The following is a 24,200-nucleotide window of genomic DNA, read 5'->3' on the forward strand; positions in this document are numbered from 1 at the left end:
GTGTTCCACAGAAGAAAGAAATCCAGGTTTGGATCATGTTGCAGATCCCTTTCCAGCAGGTGGCAGCACTGACTTTACCTCATCTGATTATTCATCTAAAAAGCTCTTTTAACAACTCTTTTAAGAGCAACACTGCCTAACATCTCCTTTTGGGTCTCAGAGAAGGGTTTGTGGATGAGGAAATTAACTTTTACCACTAAGCCACAGAAATAATGATATCAGTCTGTAACCTAAGAAACCAAACTACAGTATCAATTACAAAACATATTCATAACAGCAACCGTATCTGCATACTGACTCCGCCCACTTCGCCGTGTAACCCCGCCCACCGCCTCTGGCGGCTGAAAGTGTGAATATGAGGAAATGGTTAAGTTTCAGGGGCGTGGCTTGGAGTCAACTCACCTGTCACAACTTTGGGCTTGGCTATAACTTTAAACTAAAGTCAAATTTTAAGACACTTCAAGACAGACAGAAGGAAAACAGTCATGGGCGACATGGTGCTGACAGCAGTTCCGCCAGCATCCAGCATGGCTTCAGATAAACTCATGCAGAAGAAGAGCAATCTGAAGTCTACAGAGCAGGAGAAGATTCAGGTGAATGGAACTCCAGAGACAGAAGGAGAAAGGGACAGCAAGATCACCGAGGAAAGCAAGATTCAAGAAGACCTCCAGGAGTCAGAGGACCCCCAGAAGCCCCAGGATGAAGAGCAGCCGCTGGGGCCGGATGATGTCGCGTGTGACTCCTGCATCGACCGCCCGTGTCTTGCCAAAAAGTCGTGCTTGACCTGCCTGGTGTCGTACTGCGAGGCGCACCTGAGACCGCACCTGGAGAACGTCAAGTTTCAGAGCCACAAGCTGGTGGAGCCGCTGCGGGACATCGAGAGACGCACGTGTGAGACGCACCGCGGGCCGCTGGAGCTGTACTGCCTCGCCGACGCGCGTTGCGTGTGTCCGGAGTGCGCGTCGGAGGAACACCGCGGGCACAACGCAGTGCCCATCACCGAGGCTCGCCGGAAAATTGAGGTACCGCACGGCTGAAGGGCCCTTTGAGCCTTCTTACTTCACTTAATAATGTTAAAGCTGCAATGAGAATCTGTGTTCAAAAGTTTGGGGTCGGTACGATTTTTATTTTTTACCAGTAACCAAAGCTACATTTATTTGATTAAAAATACAGTAAAATTGTGAAATATTATTCCAGTGTAAATCATCAGTTCTCTATGTGAATATATAGTAAAGTGTAATTTATTCCGGTGATCAAAGCTGAATTTATCATCATTACTCCAGTCTTCACTGTCACATGATCCTTCACTAATCACAATCATGATTTGCATCTCAAGAAACATTTGTAACATTACAAATGTCTTTACTGTCGTCACTTATTAATTTATTTTGTCAATTTAATGCATCCTTGCTAAGTGTAAGTGTTTATTTCTTAAGGGGGAAAAAACATTACTGCTGACTCAAAACTTTTGACTGATTCATATTCACAGAACAGTTTTATAATTGTCAAATTAATAGAATCAGATTTGAAATCGCAACTAGAATCGCAATATATATATATATTCCCAAACTCTCATTGGTCAGTCACACAGATGCTGTTGTTGTGTCAGGAGGTGCTCAAACTACCACATTTTGATTAAAAAAAAATTGACACACTGAATTCAGATATACTATTTCTATTACTATCTACTATTTCTGTACTATTTCTATTACTATTTCTTTTTCATAATATACTATTTCTGACATATAATGATATACATTTGAGAAATAGTAAGAGTATGTTCTTCTGAATTCAGCCACAGGGTTTACACTCATCTTACTTATAGTTGTTTCGCATTTTGAGCTAAAATGGGAGAAAGAATCTTAAAATAAAAAAACTTCACCTATAAGAGGGATTTTTATCTCCATTGCCTCATATAATAAAACCCAAACCGTTCCTTATTTTATAAACTTTTCAGTGAAATAAGGGACAGAGGATTTTCTTTCCTCATGTTATATTGGATTGTATCAAAATCATATCAGACTGCAGGTCATGCGTCCCAAGCGTCCGTCATCATGCTATCTGTCTCTCTGATTTCAGCTCACATGTCCTCTTACCGTTTCAAAGGCCTGACAATGGGACTGTGTGCTCATGAGAGGCCTGATAAAGAACCATTAGTGTGGTGTTTGATATAGGGTTGTTACAGATGCTCATACTGAAGGTTAGTGATGTGATCAAGCTCACACAATGAAGTTTAATAGGTGTGAGTGGTTCATCAAAACATCAAATCAGTTGTGCTGTTACTAACCTTTCACACGGCATGCTGATGCATTTTTCACCAATGCTACAATGTAACAAAAATTACGACTTTATTCAGCATCGTCTTCTCTTCCAGGTTTGTTTTCAATCCTCAAATAAAGATTTGAACGGTTATGAATCAGCGTATCGATTCATGATTCGGATCGCCAATGTCTCGTGATTTCAGCAGTTTGGCACACGATCCGAATCATGAATCGATACGCTGATTCATAACCGTTCAAATCTTTATTTGAGGATTGAAAACAAACGTGGAAGAGAAGACAATGCTGAATAAAGTCGTAGTTTTTGTTATTTTTGGACCCAAATGTATTTTGGATGCTTCAAGAGACTCTAATTAACCCACTGATGTCTCATATGGACTACTGTGATGATGTTTTTATTCCCTTTCTGGTCCTTCTGGAAAGGGACAGTATAGTGTGCATATGTTTTCAATGGAGAGACAGAAAGCTCTCGGACTAAATATAAAATATCTTAACCTGTGCCTGAAGATGAACGGAGGTCTTACGGGTGTGGAACGACATTAGGGTGAGACGTAGATTTCATTTTTGTGTGAACTAACCCTTTAACTGTAGTTTAGTTGTGTTTTTTTAAGTCTCAACCAATTTTAATTGCAGCAACATTGTTTAACTTAAGAAATGAAGTAATCTTGTTACATTAAATCTCAAAATATTATGTAATCTGAACAATATTAATGAATACAAGTTGACTTGCCAAAAGTAAAAAGTTGTGAAATCAAAAAGTTTTTTTTTTTTTTTTTACCTTGCTGCTGATCTGTCTATATTTAGGTTAGTATTTGGTTATGCGTTTAGGGTGTAGTTTAGGCTCGTGTGAGTTTGACTCATTTGCTCTCCATTCAATCTCATAACAACTGAAAGATCTCCTGGGATTTCTCTTTTCTGGTGGACACCTCTCTGACGTACCTATTGTCATTTAGTCCATTTCTCACGGTGTCTGATCTGAAACTGGTTTCGTTATTCTGCATCCAGTTGTGCGCGTCAGTTCATGACGTCGGTGAGAAATCATCTCCTCAAGAATGTAAAACATCTCAGATTCTTCTGTGACATCAACTAACAAACACAATGCACACAGACATTAGGAAGCTGCTAAACCATACGGAATATTTGAAAGACTGGATGCCGGATGTGTCTAGAATGTAAACACTCTTATTGTATCATGTGACATGTTTTCATGATGATGCAACACCTGAACAGGTGGATTAGTGTGTCTTTAACATGCTTTAAACATTCCTTTATGTCTTTTCTGTTTGTTTTTGTCTGTAGCCGCATATTATGAACACTGTCGGGTTGTTTACAGGCAAATTCTCTGGCATATTTGCATGGTAAACAAATACAGTGGCTTTTATCCGGTTGAGTTTGAAAGCAGCTCAAGAAACATTTTTCATTATCTTTGTGTAGGCCATGGTACTTTTTAAAGTATTTTTTGATGAATGGAAAGTTCAAAAGAACAGCATTAATTTAATCTCTATTAAACTCTAAATAGGACAAAAAGTGCAATAGAATCATAACAGTCGATTATTTTTTTCAAGTCTTCTCAAGCCATGCAGTTCATCATGTGAGAAAAAGACTGAAATTTTGTTATTCTCTCAAAAGTATTGGGCCGCCCCTCCAAATGACTGAGTTCAGGTGTTCAATCTCTTCATGGCCACAGGTGTGTAAATCAAGCTTTAGGCCTGCAGACGCTTCTACACACATTAGTGAAAGAATGGGTCGCTCTCAGGAGCTCAGTGAACTCAAGCGTGGGGCCGTGATAGGTTGACACCTGTGCAATAAGGCCATTCCTGACATTTCCTCCTCACTACTAAATATTCCACTGTAAGGTAATGACACCACTTTACCAGATGCACTCAGACATTTCAAATGATACTAAACACATATAGGTTTTTATTGTACACACTTAACGTTATGTAGCTTTTGTATGGGTTTTCCTGGAGGGATAGAAGAGGCAAGTACATGTGATATGCAGAGTGTGAAGCTGATGTGCGAGTGTATCGGTATGGTGTTTCAGGTGACTGTTCAAATGTTAATTAGAGCTCTTTGTTCCTCAGGCCAGATGCCCTGGCATCCGCCTTACAGGTGGGGTAATATGCAGATTGTGAGGGTGAGGTGTGGGTGTATCGATTATGTTGTTGTATTCAAATGTTAATCCTTCGGAAAGTTCTGTTTCTCAGTCCAGACCTCTTGGCACCAGCCTTCCACCACGCTCAACTGTTAGAGGAAATTTAACAAAGTGGAAACAATTGGGAACAACAGCTACTCAGCCATGAAGTGTTAGGCCACGTAAAATCACAGAGCGGGGTCAGCGCATGCTGAGGGTCACAGTGCGCAGAAGTCACCAACTTTTTACAAAGTCAAAAGCTACAGACCTCCAAACTTCTGTGGCCTTCAGGTGAGCTCAAGAACAGTTTAGAGAGCTTCATGGAATGGGTTTCAATGGCCGAGCAGCTCATCCAAGCCTTACATCACCAAGAGCAATGCAAAGCGTGGATGCAGTGGAGTAAAGCAGCCGCCACTGGACTCTAGAGCAGTGAGACGTGTTCTCTGAGTGACCAATCACGCTTCTCTGTCTGATGAGTATGGGTTTGGTGGTTGCCAGGACTTGCCTGACTGAATTTTGCCAAGTGTTAAGTTTGGTGAAGGGGGGATTATGGTGTGGGTTGTTTTTCAGGGGTTGGGATTGGCCCCTTAGTTTCAGTAAAATGAACTCTTAATGCTTCAGCATACCAAGACATTTTGGACAGTGGGAAGAGTTTTGGGACTGCCCCTTCCTTTCCCAACATGCCTGCACAGAGTCCTGAGCTCAACCCGATAGAACAGCTTTGGGATGAATTAGACCGGAGACTGAGAGCCAGGCCTTGAGAGCTCATCCAACATCAGTGACCTCACAAATGAGCTTCTAGAAGAATGGTCAAAGATTCCCATAAACACACTCCTAAACCTTGAGGAAAGCCTTCCCAGAAGAGCTGAAGCTGTTACAGCTGGAAAGGGTGGGACAACTCCTATATTAAACCCTACAGATTAAGAATGGGATGACATTAAAGGTCATGTGCATGTAAAGGCAGGCGTCACAACTTTTGGCAATATAGTGTACAAAAAGTGCTTTTTTGGGAACCTGTTTAAATGATTTTAAACAATATGAGGCTAAGTAAATAATGACATCATTGCTGTTTGAAGTATTCCCTTGAACTCTTACTGTCTCTTACCTCTAACTGTAAATGCAGTGAAGCAAAACAACTCACCCTGCATGTGTGTGTGCATGTTAGGGAGTTCCCTGTCAAGTACACACAAGCTTAGGGTGAATGCGTTTGATGTTTGATGCATTGTTCTCTCATGCAGAGCAGGGAGTGTCCCAGACTCTTCACGGATCTGAGTCAAGGCATCCATTATTAGGGACGTTTGGCTAGGGTTAGTTTACAGCGTTGCACAACATAACATGTTCAGCAATCCTGCCTGACAGCGTGGCGAGACAGAACTAACAGGCCAGTTACCTTTCGAGAAACTTCCTCTCAGCTGATGAATACAGAAACTATGACTCTCATATCTCTGTTACATATCTGGTTTAAACAGAGCATTGAGTTCATGATATTACTGACCGTTTGCATACTCATCAGTCATTTCATTCTCACCAAACACTTTACATCACCGTGTCTATGTTTGACATACATCACATAAGACGTAACCATTAAAAACAGCTAGCAATCTGAAGAATATGTGATTAACTGTGTTGTTGTTGCTAAAGGCGTTTCTCATTTGACCTACAAAACACCTCGCAAAGTTTCCTTGTTCAGTTTTCAATTACCGTTTTTGTCCCTAGGGCACCCATAGCATTCTTAACCAGGACATGTTTAAGAAAACAATACAGCCTTTTTTTTTTTTTTTTTGTAAATATAGGTCTTGTTACTTCAGGATCAGTGAGCAAACCTCCATGTGAGCATAGCTAAGCATGTCTTAACTCGCATGGCACTGGTGCAGTAAAAGACTTTCAGATGCAGTGTTGTAATGCATTACAATATATACATTATCCTCTAAAAGGTAACTAAATGCATTACTTAGTTACTTTTTATGCAAAATGGGTTTGCTTGTTTGTTTTTTTAAAACAAGACAAACCCAAATTTCTGATTTGTTTTTTATTTTTTGGCAAATGCAAAGGCCCTTTCATACCAAAAGTGAAATGAATAAGGCTGGATCATCAAAGGTCAACTGCAAAGATAAAGTGAGATTAAATGCAAAAAGTATATAGTGTAAAAATGCATATCATCTCACTTTCTCAATAGTATTTAATTATTGCATGTTTGCATTTCACTGTTTTTGATCATTATGAGAAACACTGAATCCGTTTTTGTGCAAATGTGATGCATGCACACATTTACGGCCCTATCACACACGGTGCAATGCGACTCCAGGCCGAAGTGTGTTCTGCTAATTTCATCCCGACGCAGTTCTCATGTTCACGTCCAGCTCCTCGTTGTTTAAATCGAAAAATGCACTGGCGCATCTGTTCACACATCAGCGTGCACCTCTCCTGTTTAACCTGTATATGCTGCCACTGAGCCAAATAATGAAAGAACAATATTGCTTACCACAGCTATGCTGACGACACCCAGCTCTACTTAGCGCTGTCACCAAATGACTACAGCCCCATTGACTCCCTGTGCAAATGCATTGATGAAGTTAACAACTGGATGTGCCAAAACTATCTTCAGTTAAACAAAGACAAAACTGAAATAACTACATTTGGAAACAAAGATGAAATTCTCAAGGTGAACGCGTATCTTGAGGCTAAAGGCCTGATAACAAAAAATCAAGTCAGGAATCTTGGAGTGATTTTTGGAGTCAGACCTGAGTTTCAGTAGTCATGTCAAAGCAATAACTAAATCAGCTTACTATCATCTGAAAAATATTGCAAGGATTAGATGTTTTGTCTCCAGGCAAGACTTAGAGAAACTCGTTCATGCTTTCATCACCAGTAGGGTGGACTATTGTAATGGCCTTCTCACTGGCCTTCCTAAAAAGACCATTAGACAGCTGCAGCTCATACAGAACGCTGCTGCCAGGATTCTGAGCAGAAGCAGAAAATATGACCATATCACACCAGTCCTCAGGTCTTTACACTGGCTTCCAGTTACATCTAGGATCGATTTTAAAGTTCTACTACTTGTTTATAAATCACTCAATGAGCTAGGACCTCAATACATCGCAGATATGCTGATTAAATACAAACCCAACAGATCACTCAGATCAGCAGGATCAAGTCAGTTAGAAATACCAAGAGTTCACTCAAAGCAAGGAGAGTCTGCCTTTAGCTATCATGCCAGCCGCAGTTGGAACCAGCTTCCTGAACAGATCAGATGTGCTCCAACAGTCGCCACATTCAAATCCAGACTCAACACACATCTGTTTAGCTGTGCATTTACTGAATGAGCTCTGAGCACTGTACGTCCGACTGATTGCACCTTATCTATGCATTATTTTTTTATAACTGTTTTAGTTTACCTGTTCTTTTCTTTGGTTATCATCATTTTATTATTTTTAATTCTCTTTACATTGTATTCTTTTTCTTATGCATTTTTGAGCCCTATTTTAATTCCTTTCTATGTAAAGCACTTTGAATTGCCATTGTGTATGAAATGTACTATATAAATAACCTTGCCGTGTGTGTGTGTGTGTGTGTGTGTGTGTGTGTGTGTGTGTGTGTGTGTGTCTGGTCTAAACCAGGTGTGTTCAGGAGCATTGTTGGAGCGTTGCCTATGCATTTATTTAGGATTTATCTCAACATTGGGACAGAAGAGCTGTCAGTCAATAAATATTTGAAAAATGAAAGTCAAATATTTTGTTGTAAATTTAAAAGTAATGTTACTTTACTGGTTGCTTGGAAACTATACGCCCTATATTAGTCATATACAGTTGTATTCTGTGATTTTAGGTGGACAGGGTGGACTCTCTTTCTATAATGTGAAAGTCGAAGCTGTATTGTTTAAGATGTTCCCTTTGGCAAACCTACACAGAAGAAGAGTAACATCTGCTGAACATGAGCTGTGCGTTCAGTAGAGGATGTTTTTGTCTGAACCTGCCTGTGGAATGCAAAGCAAAAGCTGAATAAAGATACTGATGCCTTTCTGATTTACTCCTATTACCTCTCTTATTCAAAGGGATGCTCGTTTTCAATTTTTCCTCACTCAATTGTAAGTTTATATTTCACAGTTCAGACTTTCCGACAGAGTTGTGAATTTATGTCTCGCTAAAATTCAGCCATGGATTTTAAAAATAAAAAAGATAATTGTGACTTTATCTCACAACACGAAACAACACGTATTTATTTACTCGTGTTGAAAACAAGCCTGATATATTTGTGTATATATATTTTTTTCCCCTGGAAACATAATAGCCAATATTTTATTGTATTCCGTAATTTTACAAGTGACTGATTTATTCAAAAATATTAATGTAAGAATTAATATGATTAATGATGAATTTGTTATTTTAAAATGACAAGAAACTGAATTGTTTTTGTCAACACAATATTGTGTGTGTGTGTGTCTACAGAAGGAGCTTCATGACAAACGGACAGACATGATGAAGACGGTCACAGCAGCGGAAAACGCCATTAATAAGTTACAGGTCAACACCGTGTCTATAGAGGTAAGAAGGCACATTTATAACCATGAAACGCTGTTTCTCGCAACCCCATTATGCAGCAGGGGATATTAAACTCTGAAACAGTGAAATATTCAAAAATAAATTATTCTTTATCCACAATTTAGATTTGATGAAGCTCATTAGATAGAGCTGAAATAACTTATTTACCTACACTCTAAAAAAATGCTGGGTTAAAAACAACCCAAGTTGGGTTGAAAATGCACCAACCCAACAATTGGGTTGTTTTAACCCAATGGTTGAGTTGTTTTAACCCAGTGGTTGAGTTGTTTTAACCCAGTGGTTGGGTTAAATGTTGCTTAAGACAACCCAATTGCTGGGTAAGAACAACTCAACCATTGGGTTAAAACAACCCAATTGTTGGGTTGGTGCATTTTCAACCCGACTTGGGTTGTTTTTAACCCAGCATTTTTTAGAGTGTACCATTCTGTCTGCTGTAGCTATAGTCAGACATTTTGGATTTAATGTACAAGACCAGTGCTAGACTAGTGTTAACAGTTTACATATTAACCGTGCCATAAAGTACTGTGAGTTCATTAAGAGGGGGACCTGTGGATCTGACACATTTTGCCTGGGTATATTTTGAGATTTATTTGTGGTCTTAACAGTTATGTCCTCTTCACCAGGAACTAGTTTCCTAGTTTATTTCCTCATGTGTTAATTAATCCACACACCTGTTCTGCTTCATCCTGATGGGTTCCTCATGTTTATAAGTCCTGTGTTTCCTCAGTTTGTGTCCAGTATTGTTTTTGTTAAGTGTAGCTGCTATTCTGACTTCCCCTTGTTCACATTGTTTATTAAGACTTCTTTATTTAACTTGGATTTTGTTAGTCTGCACCGTACAGTGGTTTATTAATGGCAGTTTTGCTGTGCATTATGCTTTACTTATTTAATATAAGATGACATAGTTGATGTCCTTATGATCAGAAACTGACTACACTGCAAAAAATGTTCTTCTTATTTCGTTTTTTTTTCTTGTTTCCAGTCCAAATATAAAAAATATTTACTAGATGAGTAAAATGATAGAAGATATTTTTGCTTGTTTTTTGGGGAAAAAAATCTAGTGAGTTCTAATCTAAGTGAGTTTTTGCTTAAAACAAGCTAAATGATCTGCCAATGGGGTGAGAAAAATAACCGTATGTCTGTTTGGGACGGAAACAAGAAACACGATTATTTTTCTCGGCCCATTGGCTTGTTTTAAGCAAAAACTCACTTCATTTAGATTTTTTTCTTCAGAAAACAAGCAAAAATATCTTAGGTCATTTTACTCATCTAGTAAATGCATCTTGATTTAAGAATTTTTAGATATTTAGACTAGAAACAAGACAAAATTACCAAGTATGCAGAGCATTTTTTGCAGTGTAAATGTTTGGAGCTGTCATTCTTTTCTTTTTATATATCTTTGTATATTTTTTCTTTTTTATTATAAAGATCTTGCACATTAGTCAGTTTACATTGGAGGCAAACTTTTCTGACATTTATCTGCAAAAGGCATAATTACTCAACCAGGAATACAGTGTGAACTATACTTGTTAATTATGCACTTTTCCAAATATATAATTTAGTCCAGTAACTAAAGAAGATTAGTATTAGATATTGCCTCTTATACATGTTGACCTTTTGTAAAAGCATGTAGACAAAAATCACAAGAAATGTATACAAAATAAAAATAAAATAGATTAGAAAAAAACAACAACACAACTATGGGATTGTGCGGAGCTGTCAGCTGTCATTCTAAAGACGATATGTGGTATGCATAGGCATTTCCTCCGGCTCTAGAAAGAACAACCCTTTGCTCTGGTATTGCTTAATGTCTTGTAATGACTCTCCGTCTGCCCGCAGGCGTCTGTGAAGGACGTGCGAGGAGTGATCGTGGAGCAGTTCGACGTGCTGCTGGCGGCCGTGGAGCAGGTGAAGAAGGAGGTGAACGAGATTCTGGACGCGGAGGAACGGCAAGCGCTGCGGCAGGCGGAAGGAATCCGAGTTCATCTGGAGCAGCGCTGCATTGAGCTGAAGAAAACTCAGGGTCGGGTCGAGAAAATCACCAAGAACAAAAATGACATCGACTTCCTGCAGGTATGGAATTTCAGTTACTACCCTAAAGTATTTCAAGCATGTGTTGTGTGGGTTAAAGTTGACATGTACAATTAACTCTTTCTCCACCAGCGTTTTTTGAAAAACGTAGCCAGCCAGAGCCAGCTTTTTTGATCATTTTCCCAAAGATGGCCCCCAGAATATTTTGTTCTATGAGCATCTGAACGTGTAATATATATTGAAAAAAAGAAAGAAAAAATCCTGCTTTATTCTATCTTCATGCTTTCTTTCTTTTTTTGTTTCATGGTTTCTTTCTTATCAACACTTGAATGTTGGTAAGTTTAATTAAAAAACGCTATATTTTAAGCAAAAGGCTGAGAAAATACCATGACCGGATGGGATTTAGAGCGGCGATCAATACACAGATGGGGTCCATCAAAACCCCAGAGCTTCACAGTTATTTAGCTCATCCTGGGTCGACATTTCATTCAGTGACATTAGGGAGTTTTGATTTATATGCTGTTTAATGTTGATGATCAGGTAATCATGCATATGATTACATATGATATTGGTTGTTTCTGCTTCTTCTTCGCCTGTGTTTTGATCAGTAGATTCTGTTCTCGCTCAGAAGATGTGTAATAGCGGTATAACAGTGGAAGGAAGAAAAATTCTGTCAATGGTTAGAGTTAAGATGCATTAACATTTAAAAACTGCAATGCACTGATAACAAGGATATGTTGAATTGAAATTATAACTACTAAAACATTTTTGTTAATTGAAATAAAGCTGAAATAAAATTAGATGGAAAAACTAGATTTAAAAAAACAACTAACTCTTTAAGTAAAAATATGTTTAAGTTAATCACTAAAATTACACAAAAACTGATACTTGTAGGCGAGCCTGTATAATTCACTCTTCCTCTTCTTCTGAAACAGTTTCTGCTTCAAACATATATGGTTGAATTGTATTGCGTTTACTACAGGTGAGCGAGTGGCTCAGGTAATCCGAGCTGGTTTGAGTGAGTGGAGGCGGGGCTAATTTGCATATTCACAAATCCACATATACTAAATGAAGCAAGGGTGTAGATTTACATTCAAGCTTTTTAACACACTGAAAAAAAACACTTAAATATGTCATTATTTAAGTGTTAGGGATCAAATTGTTGACTTCCTGGGGACTTTAATATTTATATCAATATTGTGTTTTTTCCCCAGGAGTATTCAGAGTGGAAAAAGGAAGCTGTTGATGTGTCTTTACCTGGTGTTTATATCGGCCTCATGGATCGACTGCAGTTGTTCAGCCGTGTTATCACACAGTCCACCAAAGAGATGTGCACCAACCTGCTGACCTCATACACCAGCAAACTCAGAGACACCTGTAAAAACGGTCAGGATGCCACCCGAAATATCACCATGAGTTTAAGCATTTCAGAAACATCATTTGTTCTTCATAAAGCACTTTGTTTTGTTGCTAATTTATCCAAATATCTTGTTTCAAATCACAGATAACATGGGCATAAAGACGACCGTTTATGCCATGATCGCTGCAAAACAGAACTTGTCAATTCCGAACCCGAAGACCAGAGACGACTTCCTCAAATGTGAGTTCACCTGAACAAAAACCATTAAAAACAACTTTGTTCATTGAAATGAAATGAACATTAACTCTTTTTTTCAGCTGCTTACAAAGGCAACACTATTGTCAAAACTGATGCTTTAAATTAGCCTAGAAATCTAGACGCACCCTAGCGGCAGCAAATCTAATCTGTCGCGAGTGTCGTCTAGCAACTCTCAATACACTTCTGAGCTGTAAACGCCAAACTCTGGTCGGGCCAATCACATCATGTATAGAGTCGGTGGGCGGGGCTTAACATAATGACGGCCGAGTTCTAGTAAACACAGAAACTGCCGAACGGCGGTCTTTCGAATCCGCTTTGACCGCGACTCTGGAAGACTTGGAGTTAAGCTTTTCTCTGAGAAAAGAACAAAGAGCGGCACTGAAGTCATTCTTAAATAGGGAAGATGTGTTCGGAGTTTAGCCGACCGGATACGGCAAAAGTTTAATCTATCAACGAGCTCTGCTTCACCTTCGTTGCTCTGGTTGGTGTAGCGCTATCCTATCGCGTGCAGAGGGAGTTTGAAAGACAACCGTTTATCCGCCCCTGAGATTGAGCTGTCAATGATGAGTTTCCAGACCAAACATCTTGATGTGGGTCTGGCTTGTCAGGCTAGCTTTAAATAGAAATGAAGTCATGAATTTTGACAAAATGTGATCGTAAACGTAATAATAGGAATTTGATCATGTCTAAATATGAATTATAGATCAATATTAGTGAGAAGTATGACACAATTACTATTATTACTACTAGATGGCAGCAGATGATCACTCCTTTGCTAGTTTTCATATTCATATTCGTCTGTTTTGAATGGGATTTTAAATGGAAAACCCTCGTGATGAGAACTATATCAGTGAGCAGAGTAAGCCAAAGAGTGGTCCTCTGCTTCCAACTGGTGGTTATATAATATGCCATTATGGCGGCAGTGGCTCAGTGGTTCATGTAGGTTGTCTACAAACCAAAAGGTTGGTGGTTCAATCCCCGGTTCCACCTGACCAAGTGTCGAAGTGTCCTTGAGCAAGACACCTAACCCCAGCTGCTCCCGATGAGCTGGATGGCGCCTTGCATGGCTGACACCGCCGTCTGTGTATGAATGGGTGAATGTGAGGCAAAAATGTAAAGCGCTTTGGATGGCCGTAGGGTCTGTTGAAAGCGCTATATAAATGCAGTCCATTTACCATTACAATCATAGGGACATTATCATGTGTCACTGTTTTAACTGTTATAGAAGCACCTATTGCCAGAGCAAAGAAGATCTCTTTTGAAGAAGATCTGAGCATCCCTTGAGGAGTTATAGGTTTCTGGCGACACTTGGTCAAGGCCACATATTGAAATGACCCTGTTAAAATGAACACTTAAATGTTTATTTTGAGCACATTATGGAAGCCAAGTAGCTCATGATCTCCAAATTGACCGCTATATAACTCTCACGAATGCTTTCATCATGACTAAAAGTGCAAACACAATGTAAATAAGAGATACATTGATTATAACGGCAGTTTTGGCGTGAGTCACTGATAAACTTGGTGTTTGATTGACAGCTCCAGATATTGTAAAGGGAGCATTATTTGATTGCTTTCTATATATATTTTAATCATTTGAAATAATAGGATATTTTTCAATCTATAATGAAAACGATGTGAAGTTAAGCAAGTATTGCTGGCCAGTGATTTCAGAATTTCAGAAATCACTGGTCTCAGATCAGGCATTAGAATGAGCACTGTTACTTACATGTTGTGGCATTACTGTCGTGTCTATATTGTGAAAGTCTTTGTACTAAACCTGAGCTGAAATTGCGACAATAAAATGTAGCGAATACAAATAAATAATGCTCAACTGAGACCTTCACGTTGTTGGAAATAAATTAGTGCATTCCTAGCATTAGGATACTTTGGAAGGGAATGTTGTTCGTCTCTCCTCATCGTCTCACTAACACTCCAGTGGGCGGGGACAAAAGTTGAGAGGATGTAGAAGTGGCGTTGATCTTCTTTTGTAGAGGCGGTCTATGACATCGTTCTCTGGACTTTGTTTCAATAAAAGCTGTTTTTGGATTAACTAGAACATTTTCAGTTCTGAAACGGACAGGATATTCTTATATTATGATGACCTCTTAGGAAAATTTAGATTTCTCTGTTCATGACCCCTTTAAAATCAAAAAATGTATAGTATTTATATTTTACTGCAGTATACTCTTCACGGTGGATGCAGTTCTCCACTATACATTAATATAGTTTGTGTGTATTTTTGGGTGATTGACTCTATTTTCTTTTATAGACGTCATGCCTCTGAACCTCGATGCAGACACGGCTCATCAGTTCCTGCGTCTGACAGAGGAACGGAAGAAGGTCACAAACACGACGCCGTGGCAGCACAGCTATCCAGACCTTCCAGAGCGCTTCAGCCACTTCAAACAGGTGCTGACGGTCGAGAGCTTCTACATGGGACGCCATTACTTCGAGGTGGACATGAGAGGAGAAGGAACTCACGTCGGCCTGACGTACAAGAGCATCGATCGCAAGGGCACCGAGAGCAACAGCTGCATCACAGGAAACAACTTCTCCTGGTGTCTGCAGTGGAACGGACGAGGCTTCTCCGCGTGGCACAGCGATGTGGAGGCGCCGCTCAGCAGCCCTAAAGCCACACGGGTCGGCGTGTACGTGGATTACTCCAGCGGAGTGCTGGCTTTCTACGACGTGGAGAACGGCATGGCGGTCATCCACAAGTATCAGGCTCAGTTTCTGGAGCCGCTATACCCTGCGTTCTGGCTTTCCAAGAAGGAGAACGTGGTTTTTCTGGAGCCCACAGGAGCGTCAACAACATCTCCCATTCCCTCTCCCGAATAAACTGCTTTTGCTCATTGTATCCACAGCATTTCCTTGTTATAATGTACCGTTTACACCTGGTATTAACATCAGTCTCAGGTGATCTGGCCTGGATAATCTGAGACAGATGTCTGTGTAAACCGAGATATATTAACTGTGACTGATATGAAAGTTATACTACTGCAGTGAGTGTGTGTATGTGTGTATATATATATATAATATTAAAATACCTAAAAATGCCTATATATGTACATTTTGTCCTCAAAGTTGATGTGTTAGAAGCAGGAAAAATGGGCAAGCGTAAGGATTTGAGCGAGTTTGACAAGGGCCAGATTGTGACGGCTAGACGACTGGGTCAGAGCATCTCCAAAACTGCAGCTCTTGTGGGCTGTTCCCGGTCTGCAGTGGTCAGTATCTATCAAAAGTGCTCCAAGGAAGGAACAGTGGAGAACCGGCCACAGGGTCATGGGCGGCCAAGGCTCATTAATGCACGTGGGGAGCGAAGGCTGGCCCGTGTGGTCCGAACCAGACTCTAGAGACTTTTAGAGAGTTTATATTAATTTTAATAGGCATTTATAGGTATTTTAATATTTAGTAAATCACAATATATAGTGTAATGTGTGCTATATAACAGTAAATCCATGCTGAAAAATATGTAAGACAAGTTTCTCGTTTACAGTAATGTTACACAAGTGACCAAACCCATTTGACGTAGTTAATTATTCCGGCTCATTTCACTAGGGTTGGTCATCGTGAGGTTGGGCTAACAGGACAGATATGGCTCTGTAATGACTCTGTACTGTCTCTGTGCTGCTGTTTCCCCTCGTCTGTTATATTCTGCTTCTCTATGAGCGCTGACAGTTACTTTTCCAACAGAACAAACATCATCTGTCTCTGCAAATAAAAAATGACTTCCGTGAAATGCTGGTATTTGTCCATGTGTTTTGTTGCCATAACCGGTTCCACAAGTCTGCAGACAGAATGTTTCAAAGCCTACAAGTACGGTGTCTTCCTTTCTAAATCTACTGGTATTTTTATTAAATAATACACACATCAGAGTGATTCTTTCAGCAATAAAAACAATAAATGTGTCTTGGTAACAATAGATGGAGAGAAACAGCATACATAATTTAAAAAAATAATAATGTATGCACATACTAATCATTTTATTTATTTGATCATTTATTATAGGCCTATATATATATATATATATATATATATATATACACACACACAAAGGAATGAAATACAAGAAGTGGCGTAATGTTGAAGTAATTAATATAAATATATATAAAAGTCTATATAATTTTATATATATATATATATATATATATATATATATATATATATATATACACACACACATCTATATATACATCTCTCTCTCTCTCTCTCTCTCTCTCTCTCTATATATATATATATATATATATATATATATATATATATATATATATATATATATATATATATATATATATATATATATATACACACACACACATCTATTTATAGGTATTTTAATCAAGAAATGTAATATATGTATTGTTAAATAAATATAAATGGTGAATTAGGTATACAAATCTGATATATTATTTATATATATATAATATATACACGTGAAAAAATATAATATATTATTTACTAAATAATCAATAATTAATATTCAGTATATTATCATATTTTGTTTCTGTAACTGCGTGTATTGTAAAATAAATATATAGCGAACAAATATAGTGAATGAAAGATTTCTGTTCAGGCGCGAGCTAGTCACTCCTTACAGACCCGGAAGTGACGTGGCGTGTACAATTCGCAGACAGTCATAATAATGAGGCTGGTGAGTGAGAAAATGTGCTTTTTTACTATTATTAATACTTTTAAAACATTTTTAACATAGGGTATGTGTACAACATGCTTGCGTTCCTACAGTATGAATTTTAAGATAAGAAATGTTTGACTAAAGTACGAATAAATCTGGTTTAGCCTAGCCATGACAGTAAACAACTCTACATTGATTATTCTTCATATGAAACTTACTGTAAACAATGAATTTTATCGTTGATTATTCACTGTTTATGAGACTGTCATCTTGTTTCCAGGACCCAAATGAAGATGACGATGTGTCGTTATTTGATGCTGAGGAAGATTCAGCCACAAGAAAGAGCAAAATCAAGTGTGTCTAGCATTATTAATAATTAGTCTATTTAGATCGTATATAACGCTTTAACCCCCAATGTATTTGATGGCTTTACGTAAAACTGTACATTTTGAGGACATTCAGAGTCCTCTTTTAAAAAAATAAAACGTGCAGTTGATAAATTTGTAGTGAAATGCTTTTTATTTTGAAAAACGCCACTTTTGAAGACGACAACAATACATTGCAAATGTGACCATGGTCCACAAAACCAGTCAAAAATCCCAAAGGATTCCAATAAGAAAACTGTACAGGAGTCCATTTAGAAGTTGTATCATATTTTGGAGCCATTCCTATAGGATTCCATTAGGGATTGTCGTATAGGATGTTCATGTGTTGTCCTATAACATTCTTATCTGATTCCTATAGGATTCTGCGGGACTGTCTTATACATAAATAATCTGTAGGATATTTCTACAGAATTTTAATGGGATCCAATTGGGTCTCTCTCTCTCTCTCTCTCTCTCTCTCTCTCTCTCTCTCTCTCTCTCTCTCTCTCTCTCTCTCTCTGTCTGTCTGTCTCACGCACATAATGTTACTCTAATTAATTAATTAATTATTGATTTATTATAAGAAAAAATATCACAGGACAAAGTGAAATTCCATTACATAAAATAGCAATGTCCAATAGGATTCTAAGACTCCAATAATGTCATACAGGATAAACTGAAATAGGATTCCAATAGGATTTTTTTGACATGGGTAAAAGTCAATTTAGATTTATTCGGAATAAAAAAGCTTTCCATTGATGTATAGTTTGTTAGGATTGGACAATATTTGGCCGAGATACAACTATTTAAAAATCTTGAATCTGAGGGTGCAAAAAAAAAGCCTAAATATTGAGAAAATCTCCTTTAAAGTTGTCCAAATGAAGTCCTTGTCAATGCATATTACTACTTATAATATTTTTTTTTATATTTACAGTAAAATGTATAAAACGTCTTCATGGAACATGATCTTTACTTAATATCCTAATGATTTTTGGCCACAAATATACCAGTGAGATGCCAAACGTTTTGTGGTCCTGGGTCACATATTATTATGAAGTGTGAAGTCTCATGTTTGAGAAAATATAAGGGGTCACTAACTTTGTGAATTCTTCCACTGTTTTTGAACATTTATACTAAAATGTGCCCTGTGGTGTGACAGAAAGAGTTGAGAATATAGGGGTGACAACAGAACTCAACACTTTTATAGTGCTTCCAAAAAAGTTAAATATTTGAACAATTCTTGCCATGTGTCTTGCCGTGTGCACATCATGGGCTTGACAGAAACATGACCTTAAATGGGCTCCTTCAACTAATTAAACTTAAACTGGAGTAGCCCAATTTAATATCAGTATATGGTGTCACACCAGAGATCTTGGATTTCAGTTCCTATGCTTTTCGAAATATATGGATAAAAATAATGATTGTCATCTACTTAAACACACACTATTTATTACCGGTTGTATGCTTTTCTTTTTTAATTGATAAAAGTTGTAATTTGTTAAACCATACTCGAGACAGTCACACCATAGGACACTTTTGAGATCTGGCTGTTTTTATATCAACAGGTCCATGTAAGACAGAAATATTAAACCATTTACTGCATTTTAAATGATGACAATACTAATTATATTCATTTTTTTTCTTGTATGACAGTAAAAATGCCATGTCACGTCAGCAACCCATATATTATTTTTAGTTATAAAATATTTTAGTACTTAGTTTCTACATAAATTAAGTGTATTATTAATACAATGCTTTAATAATTAATTAAATGTATTACTAATGCAATATTTTTTTTATTGTAAAAGTGCCAAATATTTTCTTAACGTTTAGTTTATAGTGTTTATTAATGGTGTGTGTCCTCATTTAGATAGACAGATTAATGTTTGTGTGATTCCAGGCATCCGCTGGCGTCCTTCTTCCACCTGTTCTTCCGGGTCAGTGCCATCCTGGTCTACCTGCTGTGTGGTTTATTTGGCGGAAGCTTCATCGCCTGTATGGTCACCATCATCCTCCTCCTGTCATGTGACTTCTGGACTGTGAAGGTGTGTGTTTCAGAATCTGCTTACTGCTAAATCACTCACACCTTAAGATTTAAACACGCCTCTTAAAGCTTGTTCACACTGAGACGATTATCGCATGTGTTTATCACAGATGTTTAGCGCCTTGTGTGTGTGTGTGTGTGTGTGTGTGTGTGTGTGTGTGTGTGTGTGTGTGTGTGTGTGTGTGTGTGTGCGCGCGCACTAACCCGCAAAACAGCAGGCATAAAAGTGTCATTTTTTTGTAGGAGGGGGAACGCTTTGGGTTAGTTTTTTGTTTGTTTGCCGTGCCGTGTTAAAAACTGTCCGACCAATGAGATTGGTGCTTTTGTTCACGTGCCTGGAGCTGCTGAAGTTACAGTAAAACACCACTTGCTGGCACTCAAAACAAATCGGTCTTGCCGAGCATAATAAGAAAAATAAGATGACTAAGTAGATGAATGTAAGCAAGATGAATGTAGAGCTGCTGGTCTCTTTGGTGTCTGAACACAAAGAACTTTATGACAAACGCCACTGACTACAAACATCTCTGTAAAAAGGTATTATTATGGAGAGGAATTGCAGATCAAATAGGATTCGATGGTGAGTTTTTGATCGAATTCTATTTGATCTGCATTTAAATCAAAAGTGCCATCTACTGTCAGGGAGTGAATTTGCTCGCTCACTCGGCACATCAGCAAATCGCTTGGGTATAAACACAAAGACACGTCAAAAAAACACTGGCGATAATAATCCCGATGTGCACGAGGCTTAACCATAAATATTAAACGGGACCTATTATGCCCATTTTTACAAGATGCAATTTCAGTCTGAGGTGTCCCCAGAATGTCTCTGTAATGTTTTAGCTTAAAATACCTCACAGATCATTTATAAATCCATGTTGTCATCTGATTGGTTGAATTCTACAGGATTCCTGCAAGACGAGTGTGTTGCGTTCTTTAACTGTCCGCCTGGAAACAAATACCGCGACTTCAAACTCCCTCGGGGAAGAAGAACGCCGTCATGTTTGTGACAATTAGCGCTTACCAGGATCGACTAAATGTTGTATTTTCAAAAGATTTAAAGTTTGCTGCTACATTGTTGCAGTAAACTTGCACAGTGTTCTTGAATTAATAATTTAATGTTATTGCAGGGACATTAGATTAAAAATGTTCATGCCCCTGAACATGACGCGGAAACAAAACAAACTGTGATTGGTTGCTTTACATGTCAGTCAGACATCCTCTGGGCGGTCCTTGACCAATGAAAGCTGCGATAGAGTCCAGACCAAGCGGCAACCTCCCGCAGTATCTGTTGAAGCCAATACGGAAGTGACTTAAGCTGCGATTCATCGACTGGCCCCTAGAGACCGGCTCCAGAAGGAGCAGAATCTCATTGAGCCTCATGTTAAAATGTCCAACTTTACAGCAGAAAAAAACATGTTTACAGCCTAAGACAAATTATGGTTTTGGTCTCTAATTTTGCCCTTCAAGACAACAGTGAGGGGGTGAATTTTTTTATAACTCATTCATTTACTTTATATAAAGCCTTTAGGTTCTGCATAATCAAGGGCGTGGCCACTCTGAGTGACAGGTGGATTGCGGTTTGTCTGCTGTCTGTTAGTCATCACGTCACCTCAGCTCCGCCCACATCCCACCTCTTTCCCCTACAGGGATGGCAACGGCTGACGTTGAGGCTTCAAAAACTCTGTTCAGAAACATACGGGTGACTTCACGGACACGGCATCCATATTTTTTTTACAGTCTATGGTCCAAACCATCTGCTGTTAGTCGAAAGGTCTGGCTTTAAATAGGATAAGAAATTTTTTTTTTTTTTGTGCTTAAACTGTCAAATACACACACAGGTCTTGTGCATTGTTGTTGCTTGTTAAAACGTGGGTTGGAACATGCAGATTAAGGGGCGGTAATATTATAATAAATCCAGTGGCTAGTTTTTTCACGTTCGTGCAGAGAAGGGCTTACCGAAACAAAGTTACTGGGTTGTCCATTGTCATGTTTTCTGGGTTGGTGCACCGGGAGCCCAATTATTGCACATAAACAGCGAAAAAGTCAGATTTTCATGATATGTCTCCTTAAACTTCAGCATGTAACGTGTCCTGCATATGTGTTTGTCTTATTCTAGAATATCACAGGACGTTTGATGGTGGGTCTGCGGTGGTGGAATCAAGTGGATGACGATGGAAAAAGCCATTGGGTGTTTGAATCCAGAAAGGTACGATTACACACACAGTAGAGTTGGGTGGCATATATATATATATATATATATATATATATATATATATATATATATATATATATATATATATATATATATATATATATATATATATATATATATATATATATATATATATATATATATATATATATATATATATATATATATATATATATATATATATATATATATATATATATATATATATATATATATATATATATATTATTGCTATACCACTTATATATATTTGCTTGGACATGATTTTCTTTGTTTTTTTTATTTATAGAAAAGCATAATTTATTAACACTACTGTTCACTAAGTTGGTCAGATGGTCTCTTCTGCTCACAGAAGCTGCATTTATTTGATAAAAAAATTGTGAAATAATATTCCAATGTAAATCATCTGTTCTCTTTGTGAATATATAGTACAGTGTGATTTATTCCTGTGATCAAAGCTGAATTTATCATCATTACTCCAGTCTTCAGTGTCACATGATCCTTCACTAATCATTCTCAGATGAGGATTTGTTTAATCTTTTGTAACATAATAAATGTCACTTTTGATTAATTAATCACTTCCTGGCTGAATAAAGGTATTAATTTCTTTTGAAAACCACCAATGCATGTTTTTTGTTTTTGCATTACGCATCTGTGTGATTTGTTGTGCGTTTCATTGACATCCTGTCTATATCTGTGTGTGTTTACAGGCCACCGGGACTCAGTCTTCAGCATCACGCACCTCAAACGCAGAGTCTCGTATCTTCTGGCTAGGTCTGATCGTCTGCCCCATCATCTGGGTCATTTTTGCTTTCTCTACACTCATCTCCCTCAAGTTAAAATGGCTGGTGAGTGCTGGTCCGCCTTGCATAGACACTAATCTGTCATGTTTGAAGTCCTCCTGTGAGTAATGTTGTTTCCTCGGGCAGGCGGTGGTGATTATGGGAGTGGTGTTACAGGGAGCGAACCTCTACGGATATGTGCGCTGTAAAGTGGGAGCCAGAACAAACCTGAAGAACATGGCAACAAATTACTTTGGAAGGCAGTTTCTGAAGCAGGTGTGTTCACAAACCATTAGCATTAATAAATGTCACTCAAAAACGAAAGTTCTGTCATCAGTTACTCACTCTCATGTCATTCCAAACCCGTTCGTCTTCAAAACGCAAATGAAGATTTCTGACTCCCCATTGAAAGTCTATTCACTCAAAACGTTCATAGAGATCGTAAAATAAAACGATATAGTCTTGTGAAGAGACATGATGACTTTATATGAGGAACATATTTAATCTATCTTTGATTCACATTAATCATAAAATAAACAGAAGCTCCACAACGTGCCAGGTTAAACCGCAATGGTTCTTGCTCATGTGCCATGTGACACGTGAGAATGAACCTCATTGGTTCTCGCTCATCTGTCAAGCATGCTTTAGCTTCCGTTTACCATATTTGACCTTTGATTTTGGGGTAAACGATCACTTTAATAGTAGCCTAACTTCATTTCACTCTTGCTGATATTATAGTACGTAACTCCCTTTTTGTTGTGTGTTTTTATTTTTAGGCTTTCACCAAACAAGAGGAATCTTAGGAAGGAACGCCTCACCTGCAGAATTCACACGCCGTTTCCATCGATGAACTTTTAACATGTTCATTTTTAACTGACTGATATGAGGTTAAGGGAAATGGTTACTTGGGTAGCTGATTTGTGTTACTTGTATTCTACAATTTGTCAACCACAAGTTCCACAACCATGTGTTTGACATATAAAATGCATTTAACTTCTTTATAGTTTTTTTTTTAATTAACTAACTTAAAGAATACAGAGATTGAGTTATGTTATAGAATATTGCATGACATCATGCATCATGCTTCTGTTTTCTGTACATATTTATATACTGCTGTAAATTATTTTATTTTTGGGGAAAGAGGAGATTGTATACTTTCTCTAGGTAATGAAATGAAAGTTGATGATCGATTGATTGTATCTCATGTTCAGTGAAATTCAAGAAATAAATGGGAGTTTTGGTTAAAACTGTCTGGAGCCACCCTGAATCTCTGGCTTGGTGAAGTCATCTACACTCGCACATTAGCCCAGAAAAATTACAAAATTAGAGTCCCATGTGTGCTCATCTAAAGCTGTTTTTAATTAAATAAAGCATTTTTTGGATCTAAGATAACTACAATTAAAGTATTTGTACATGTGTTTCCTTAATGATATTGATATTTATGACTTTGGTGTTCTTGCAATATATCATTATTCTCTCATAAATTATTATGATGCAAACTTAACATGACGATTAACTGTTCTGTATCGTAATCCTTATTA

At 37.9% G+C, this 24,200-nt stretch overlaps 2 protein-coding genes across 2 annotated transcripts; both read left to right on the forward strand.

Moving 5' to 3' along the window:
• The first annotated feature begins 2 nt into the window (after positions 1-2).
• trim16 (tripartite motif containing 16) lies at positions 3-16,375 on the forward strand. Its single transcript, XM_067429775.1, has 6 exons — positions 3-1,022; positions 8,859-8,954; positions 10,812-11,045; positions 12,218-12,389; positions 12,508-12,603; positions 14,893-16,375. The coding sequence occupies exons 1-6, from the start codon at positions 486-488 to the stop codon at positions 15,459-15,461; spliced, it is 1,704 nt and encodes a 567-aa protein (XP_067285876.1). The 5' UTR covers positions 3-485; the 3' UTR covers positions 15,462-16,375.
• Positions 16,376-17,203: 828 nt separating this feature from the next.
• On the forward strand, positions 17,204-23,967 carry tvp23b (trans-golgi network vesicle protein 23 homolog B (S. cerevisiae)). Its single transcript, XM_067429783.1, has 7 exons — positions 17,204-17,274; positions 17,537-17,610; positions 19,522-19,666; positions 21,782-21,871; positions 22,588-22,725; positions 22,807-22,935; positions 23,436-23,967. Exons 1-7 carry the CDS (start codon positions 17,266-17,268, stop codon positions 23,460-23,462), a joined length of 612 nt encoding a protein of 203 aa, XP_067285884.1. The 5' UTR covers positions 17,204-17,265; the 3' UTR covers positions 23,463-23,967.
• The last annotated feature ends 233 nt before the right edge of the window (positions 23,968-24,200 follow it).

This window comes from Pseudorasbora parva, chromosome 21 (assembly GCF_024679245.1).
Source record: "Pseudorasbora parva isolate DD20220531a chromosome 21, ASM2467924v1, whole genome shotgun sequence".
NCBI classification, from domain to species: Eukaryota; Metazoa; Chordata; class Actinopteri; order Cypriniformes; family Gobionidae; genus Pseudorasbora; species Pseudorasbora parva.

Excerpts from the sequence above, each read along its gene's own strand:
- tvp23b (XM_067429783.1), top strand. Across the intron at positions 17,611-19,521 it reads ACAAGAAAGAGCAAAATCAA|GCATCCGCTGGCGTCCTTCT; the intron begins GTGTGTCTAGCA and ends GTGTGATTCCAG. Across the intron at positions 22,936-23,435 it reads GAAGGCAGTTTCTGAAGCAG|GCTTTCACCAAACAAGAGGA; the intron begins GTGTGTTCACAA and ends TTTTATTTTTAG.
- trim16 (XM_067429775.1), top strand. The coding sequence starts at position 486 with ATGGGCGACATGGTGCTGACAGCAGTTCCGCCAGCATCCAGCATGGCT. Across the intron at positions 1,023-8,858 it reads AGGCTCGCCGGAAAATTGAG|AAGGAGCTTCATGACAAACG; the intron begins GTACCGCACGGC and ends GTGTGTCTACAG. Across the intron at positions 12,604-14,892 it reads CAGAGACGACTTCCTCAAAT|ACGTCATGCCTCTGAACCTC; the intron begins GTGAGTTCACCT and ends TTTCTTTTATAG.